At 36.7% G+C, this 8,206-nt stretch overlaps 1 protein-coding gene across 10 annotated transcripts in view; it reads left to right on the top strand.

The window, feature by feature from the left end:
* LOC108138111 (CUGBP Elav-like family member 2) overlaps window positions 1-7,495 on the top strand; it is a 117,871-nt gene extending 110,376 nt beyond the window's left edge. For all 10 annotated transcript variants that reach the window (XM_017260136.2, XM_017260130.2, XM_041710625.1 and 7 more), the window contains 3 exons: window positions 5,356-5,793; window positions 7,081-7,172; window positions 7,235-7,495. In XM_017260136.2, the coding sequence (XP_017115625.1) occupies window positions 5,356-5,624 (269 nt within the window). In that variant the 3' untranslated portion in view covers window positions 5,625-5,793; window positions 7,081-7,172; window positions 7,235-7,495. The remainder of the gene's footprint in view (window positions 1-5,355; window positions 5,794-7,080; window positions 7,173-7,234) is intronic.
* Window positions 7,496-8,206: the final 711 nt, after the last annotated feature.

Below are 8,206 nucleotides of genomic sequence, written 5' to 3' on the forward strand. Positions count from 1 at the left end.
AGCATTTCTTTTCCCCGCCCACTGTGTTTTTGGGTGCCTGGGTGTGTACTTTGGCACACATAACATTAAAGTTGCAGCAGCAGATATTCGAAATGTTGGGCAAAATGCAACGGAAAATGTTTTGGCATTGCACTTTTTGCTATATTTCCGGTTACATAAGCAAACATCCTTTGAGTGGATGGGAGTGCCGGCGATGCTTCAGCTGATGTGTATGTGCAGAGGGAGAAATTTAGCCTAAAAATTGCCTTTTGACATGTATTTGTTGTTTTATAAAATTCACTAATTAGACACACTGTTTTATATTAAACTTTTTTAAAAATAATTCGTTCAAGAGTCCTACGCTTTTATTATAATATAAAATATATAAAATCCTTAATTTATATTCTAATAACATTAACTTAGTATAAAAATTTTATCGAATAGTTTGTTTAGCATTTCGGTTAACCTTCGACAAATTTTAAAGTTTTCATACAAAAATAGAAGGTAGAAGGTAGATATCTCACTGGACATATATTTTTCGCTCTGTATGTTATGCACCATATAGTGAGATATATTTTTGCAGTTGAGTGACTTGCTCGCCTTCGTCTCCACTGAATACACCACTTTTGCTTGCTTCGTCCTTTTGTGCGACTCCTTGTTTGCTCTGCTGACTCATGACGTCGCCGAAATTCCCTCCTGACCAACTGCAACAACAACTATTCAGGGGACGTACGGTCACAGTCACAATCCTGAGGAAGCGAGGATTTTGTGCTTCTGTCTGTGGAAGTACAACAAATTGCTCCTGCTAGCCAAAATGCGAAATGTGAGCTGCCATGTTTCCCTCTGCTTGGTTGGGTTGTTAAAAACTATCATGGATGACTTGGACTTGCTTAAATGGAAGCTGACCAAAAAGAAGGGAGCGAAGGTCTAAGCTCTCTATAATTATTGGATGGGATAAGGAAGATTGCTGAGGAAAAGCCGTTAATGGGTAATTGACTTTGATTAGGAAGTGTATACAAAATTTGATTTTTTTAATTTGCTCAGCTTTGATGGGAAAGTTAAAGAGCTTTCTATTACAAACTTTGAGATAATATATAAAATATGTGTGAAAAAAAGTGTCTTAAAAGATTTTATTTAGTAAACTGTTGTTACTAAGTCCTAAACATTTTATACTGAAGATTTATGTCTTTAAAATCTAATCAGCCAAAAAATTATATAATCTTTCCATTTTTTTTTTTAAATATTAAACATTTCGGATAGTGTGGGAGAAATATGGTTAAGAAAATCCTAAAAATGTCAGATTTATGCAATCTACGTTAGGAAAAAAGCCAAGAAAAACTGCAGCAACAATGTCGAAAGCAGATAAATTCTCAACATGTGAAATTTATCAAATGACGACAGCTCCACAACAGAAAGAGGAAGAGGACGATAGTGTGGGAGTTTAAGAAGAAGATAAAGAGGGTCGGGAGCAGGAAACAACTTACGAGCATGTAGACAGGGCCAGACGACAGGCACAAAATTAAGCAGGAAACAGAGGCAAAAGCAGAAAAATAAAATAAATATAAAAATATGAAAAATATGTTGCTTGTTGTATGTTGTAAAGTATAAAAAAATCAGAAGCGGCCCAGAACTATGCTTTAAAGGATCAAGAGAACGGGAACTCTGGCCGAGAAAGGAACGGAAGGAAGTCAACAAATATGACAGTGACAGACGATGGGAATCCCCCGCCTCCGTCATCGCATGGGTGACCCTAAGGCGGCAGCGGTCGCCTCTCCTTCCGGCTGCATCCGGATTAAAGTTATGTGCATAAGCCGGAAGTTGGAATATAAAATAACCAAATGTTGCTGGTGGGTGCAGAAAGAATAAGGAGGGAGAGGACGACCCGAGGAGTAAAGGATTGGCGACTTATGCGCTGGGAGGAGCTTGGAATTATTATAAGGGGTGTGCGCGCCTGTAAGTAAGTGCTTATAAAAAAAAGACAAATCAAAGCGCACAAAAACGGATTCTTCGCTTAAATATATATGGCTACAGGTTAAACCAATCTTCTTAGCAATAACAAATTGAAGCAACATATTTTAAAATCATTGGGAAGAAAATGTCCAAACAATATTAACAACATATTTGTATTGACATCAACATCAACCCCAAAAGTTTTTATAAATTTAAAGATTCAAACAAATATTCAACGACGTATTGAAAAACATGACAAAAAGTACCATACAACAATTCAATAAAACATTGAACAACATAATTTAGAAAAATGTTTTCTACATATAATTTTTAACAACAATTTCTCTCACTACAGTTTCATGCATAAGTCGCATTAAAATCAATAAAGAAACTTAGATATATGTGCAGGCAAAACTGGAACTGTAGCTTATGTGCCATAGATTCCATTTGGCTTCCTTCCGCCTCGGTCGTGCCCTTGAGAGGAATAGGAAAATAAAGAAAGACTTTCCCCAGCCCCCCAGCTCACTTCGGTGAGCAGCGCGACAGCCAAGAAAATGGCAAAAAATGCTGGCTTCCAACTGCAAAAGGGAGAGGGAATGCGCATCTGCAACTAACATCTCCCTTTATTCCCCTCCAGAATGCGAGTGCATCAATAGCGAAAAGGGCAGGCGACATTGCCGAGGCGGATGGCGCATCTTTGCTCGGCGGAAGAGGAAAATGCAATATAGGAAATCGTTTTTCGCACACTGAAAAATTCCAACCGAACAAAATAAAAAAAAAAATACCTTGAGTTAAGAAAAAACAAAACAGGAAGTTTGTTTTAAATGTGCAGAGCAACAGAGAGGGAAAATCCTTGGCGAATTCCAAGAAGTTACACATTTCTGGTTACCAAAATGGGTGGAAAACATTCTGCGGTTGACAGCTAACTGAATTTATAGAAAGTTTAGAATAGCCACGCTGTTTATGGATTTAGTTATGAAAATAAATGTTGGATTTAAAGCGAATAAAGTCATAATAAATACCTAACAATACAACTTTAATAAAATGTGTGTTCAATGTTATCACTTACATTTATCGTAATATCTACATAAGTGCAAAATGTAAAAATAAAACTAAGCCCCTTTTAGTCAACCAATATTATTAAGCAGACTTAGCAACAAAGTTCTTATATTTCTATCGAAGAAATGTCTGCTTGAGATGGCTACCTTTGCTTTCCGTCCACTTGAAACCCCTCCAGAAAATTGCTGAGTGCCATTCAAAATTGTTGCCTTAATTTGTTGCCTTGGGAACATTTCGTGCCTGCTCTCACATTTGTCCTTTCATCTAATTATATATCGTGTCGAGCCACACGTGTCGCTTGTTAGTCGCGTAATTCAATAGCTTGAAGTATTTTTAATTGGACTTTTTACTGCTCCTTGGCTCTCCTCTCCGCCAGAGCCTTACAAAATTGATGGGTGTGCTAAATTACAAAGCAACAAGTGCATCACGAGAGCCCTGAGTCAATTAATATTAAAATCCTGGCGGCGTCAACGGCTTGTGACTGTGACTGTGTAGGAGATGCCTCCGGAGAAGCAGCTTTCTTCGCCATTCAATTTGGCTTCATTTTGTAATCGCATCAGCGTCGGGCAATCTGTCAGCAGTCAGTTTACCTTGAGGGCGTGGGATCGGAGGAGTGAGTGGGCGGATTGCCGAGGAACCTACTGGGATTGCAGGCCTACTGTGGCCAACTCATACATCAAGGTGATCAATAGCAGTGCTTCTGGCAAACGATGATGGAATGAGAGTTATCGAGGTGGTAGTGGGTGGTGAATGATGTCCTGAAAGCACTACAAACTTATCCGATTACAATGAGTGTGAATCTCAGCGTGTGTGTTCCCGTACACATCAAACAGTGCGGCTGTTTGCTTTAATTATTAATGGGACTCTTTTCATTTCAGTGACAATTAAATATGGATAACTTGAAAATCGTTATTTTATATAAGTATACATTTTTTGTAGCATGCTTTTCTGAGTGGGTATAAGAGTATAGAAAATAGATTTGAATGCAAAATTTATTGTACCATTGTTTTCCAATATATTGAAACAGTCAATTGTGATTTGTGTTGTGGTTGTAGTTCTGCTTAGAATAATATAAGGAAGAAACTATTTAGGAACATGCCAAATTTGGGCTAATCATTTTTATTGTAATTAAAGTTAAAAATGCCGTTTTATTATTCAGCTACGTTTTATACATTCTGACCCTGACATCAGAAATTCATTTTTTTAGCCATATGTGTTTTTCCTTCTTTTTTTTGTTTGGCGTTTAAGCCTGGTAAAATTGAAAGACCGCAAAATGCCAGCTGTTATTCGAAGCGTTTTGCTGTCATTAAAAAGCATCACAAAAGTGAAAGTGCGACTGCTGACGCAGCTTTCACCACCCCTCTGTTTCATCTCGTAGCTGTCCGTCTCTGTCTATCTGCTCACTCCATCTCATTCTATCTGAGCTGGTTGCTTTGGATTTTGGATGCTGGTGGGCTGTATTACTGCTGACTGCTCATTGCCAGTGACGTTGACAGTAATTTGCACGAAAAGTGCAACCGCAGCACGAGGCGCGAGCCACGTTAATGTGCGTCTGACAGGGACGGGGCGCGTCGAGCGACAGGGACGGAGCGAAGATGATAGCGCCGGGAACGACGATGATAATGCCCCAAAAGATAATGATGACGATGTCAGCAATCGCAGTAGCACGTGCTGCTAAACAAAGTGTCACACCCACACACGTAACGCAGACAGTTGACGGTAGCAACAGAGATGGCGAGACAAGTGCAACAGAGACAGGGATAGAGCATCGGGAGTTGGGCACATCATTTCCGCTTCCGTTTTGGCAATCAGCTGCTGGTGCCGCGGATTCCCCCTGCCTTAATCACCGCCACTACACCGCCACCTATATAATTTCAGTCTTTGTCCGCTCCACTTTCCGTCTCTATTCTGCGGTTTGCTGGGTGTACATTCCTGGAGTTTGATAGAAAACGCAGAGCGTTAGTGGGGGGATGTGCAACTGGTTAATTAATCGCTCGCTGCAAGGTGAGACTACAAAGCAGGCTTTGTATCGGAATACCTAAGTTGAGAGAGATACAGTTTGTTTTCATTTTGCAGTCCGGTCTTTAGAATCAACTTTCATAACTTTAACCTTCTAGTTGAAATATGCACAGGTTGAACTAATTTAAATAGTATTTCTATTATTGATGGTATTACACAAGTCATTAATTTGTTTCATAAAAGGTCCGAATTTTTTAAGTTTGTCTGTAACTTATTTTCATTTGTTCGGTTTTTTTCCCTTGGTATACAAATAATCATTTTCTATTCGTTCTTGAAAACGAAATGATATATGTTTCTCCACAAATATGACGGCAACTTAATGCTTGATCTTTTGTTTATTGCTTTCAGGACCCGAGGGTTGCAACCTATTCATCTACCATCTGCCGCAGGAGTTCACCGATACGGATTTGGCGTCCACGTTCCTGCCCTTCGGCAATGTGATCTCAGCCAAGGTGTTCATCGACAAGCAGACCAGCCTGTCGAAGTGCTTTGGCTTTGTGTCGTTCGACAATCCGGACTCGGCCCAGGTGGCCATCAAGGCGATGAACGGTTTCCAGGTGGGCACCAAGCGCCTCAAGGTGCAGCTGAAGAAGCCCAAGGACTCCAAGCCCTATTAAAGGGCACTGCTGGGGGATGTCGCCCATCAGCTGCAAGCTCATCCGGACGCCGAGTAGAGGAGTACTGAGATTTGTGAAATATGGAGTAGTCAATGAATTGAGAGAATTGAGAGTTGCCGTGTAGAGCGCGCGCGTTGCAAGAGTAAACGAAGACGCGAATGCCAACGTTGTACGTATCATGAAAAACCAAATACAAGAGCAGAAAAAGACATGAAATCTGTGCCAAAAAGAGACAGAATCACTTATGATTTAGCACGTTAAATGTTGAATTAGAAAAAAAAAACAACAAAAAATACAAAAAAAGAAACGAATAATAATACAATTTTTAGACCTTAGTTTAGTTAACTTTCTGTTGAAGTTCCCTTCATTTCCAATCTTTTACGACTTGTTTTCTTACTTTTAAACTGTCGTACGAATTGGTTGATCCATCTTCTTAAATATTCTGTACACATTTACATGACTCACAAACGAAACTAAAAAATAAAAGCCAAAAAAATAAATAAAAAAGATATGTTAGAGTGTTAGGTTATAAGTTTTTGATATATCTCATATTTTACACCCACTCTTTATCTGTTTGATTTGTTCATCTCTCATGTTGCAAGTCACAATGAAGTTCTTTATTATAAATATATATACACACATGATATATATTCTAGATATAGTTACAAGTTACTCGTTTTGTTCAATGGATTATCTATTTTTATATATACCTACATTTATGCTGACGCGCATAATTAGTTTTTAGTTATCTGATTTGTTACTCCCCCAAACTAACTCACATTTTTTACTTGTACTGAAAAAAAAAAAGAAATGTTTTTTGCTAACACTCATTATAAGTAATCCTATTATTATTATAATTAGTCCAACAAACAAATTTACATACGCTTCTCATTGTTAAATATGCGAATTGTAAAGCACTATGCATAAAAAACGACAACCAACCAAATGAAATTAACAAAAAGGAAAAAATTGTTATTTATGTTGAAGTCTCATTAATGGAGTTTATTATATTATTTTTTTTAGTTTCTATCATTCACTACATCATCCAAATTTGCACAAATCTGGTATTATATTATTATATATGATTCATTTATTTGTAAACTATTTGTTTTAGTTGAAGTTTAATTGGCTTTCTGTCGTCGCACATCTTTGAAGTAGATAAGTGCCTTATGTAGCATACTTTGTTTATGTAAAAAATCATGCACATTCATACCACAGCATACATATCTAAATAAAGTTTTGTTCTCTGTTTCAAACGCACATGAAATATATTTTATTTAATTTAGTTTATAGTACAGCAAGGTAATTATTTGTGATGTATGTTTATGCTTTAAGCTTAAAATTTTATTTTTTCAGTGAATCTAAAAATTAATTGCTTCTTCACACTTCAACACACCCCGATTTGTACCATATTTATTTATAAACTGATGTAAAGAATGTGTTTTTTATTCCTCAGTTGATTTGTTGACGTTCGCCAGAGCTATGCCATTTATTTATTTTGGGAAAGGCAAAGTCAAGTGGTAGTTGATTCAAGACGTCGATTGAAAGGTACGTTTTACCCTAGCGTCTTGTCTTAACCTACAATATTCTAATTTGTCCTCTCATTTCAGATGTACGCAAATCGTTTTTAGAAGACGTATAGGTCCCTGAATCTTGTAAATATTATACGCTTGAGTCTCAAAAATCCTAAGAATAAATGCCTATTCCACTGCTGTCGCATACAAATTTCCAAGAACTGTACATTTTAAAAACCTGTACAAAAATTAACTTGCAAACATATTGTAACATACGATAGCCAAGAAAAGCCATTTTATAAGCTTGTAAAGCAAACTAATTTTAACGAAGTAAATTTATAAAAATAAACTAAAAAATTTCTAAGTTCCAATTTGGGGTGAAAATAAATAAATTGGTTTTGTAGCTGAACAAAAGCATTGACAAATCAGATGGAAGGATTAGCAAAATTATTTTCAGTTTTTAATTAAGTTTTGAAATTGATCAACAGTTTTTGTGTTAAGTAGAGTTTAAGCTGTGTGCATTTTATACAAATTATCTGGATGTGGCTTTAAAATAAACATTATTTCAACGCAGATATAAGCATTCACGTTAGAAGTAAGCTTAATAAACTGAAAAGTGTTCTCTGTGTAATTAAATGTGTAATTAATAATTAGCTTATAAGTGTAATTTTTTAGAGAAACAAAGCAAGGCTGTGTGTTCTGATTAGATATTAAGCGGATCACTTTCCAATAAAAAATATATTGCAATTTAGTGTGGATGCAGTAAGAAAGTAATAGTTTTGAAAAAGGCAGAAAATATTTGGCGAGGCTATATTAAGTCAGTCAGCAGCGAGAACGTAATTCTAGTGATAAAACACAGTTAGTTAAGCGAATGGATTATATGTATTTATTAAGTCTAAAGTGTGTATTGCTACAAATCACATCCCCACACAATCACACATCAGCATCCAAACAGAATAAGTAAATCAATAAAAGGTGTCATGATTTTTATTAAAAAAAAGGCAAACGAGTTTTTTTCTTACCCGAAACTGACGCTGGATAATTTATCAAAAAATGTCTTAAGCCAAA

Source organism: Drosophila elegans, unplaced genomic scaffold, assembly GCF_018152505.1.
Source record: "Drosophila elegans isolate 14027-0461.03 unplaced genomic scaffold, ASM1815250v1 contig_814, whole genome shotgun sequence".
Classification (NCBI taxonomy): domain Eukaryota; kingdom Metazoa; phylum Arthropoda; class Insecta; order Diptera; family Drosophilidae; genus Drosophila; species Drosophila elegans.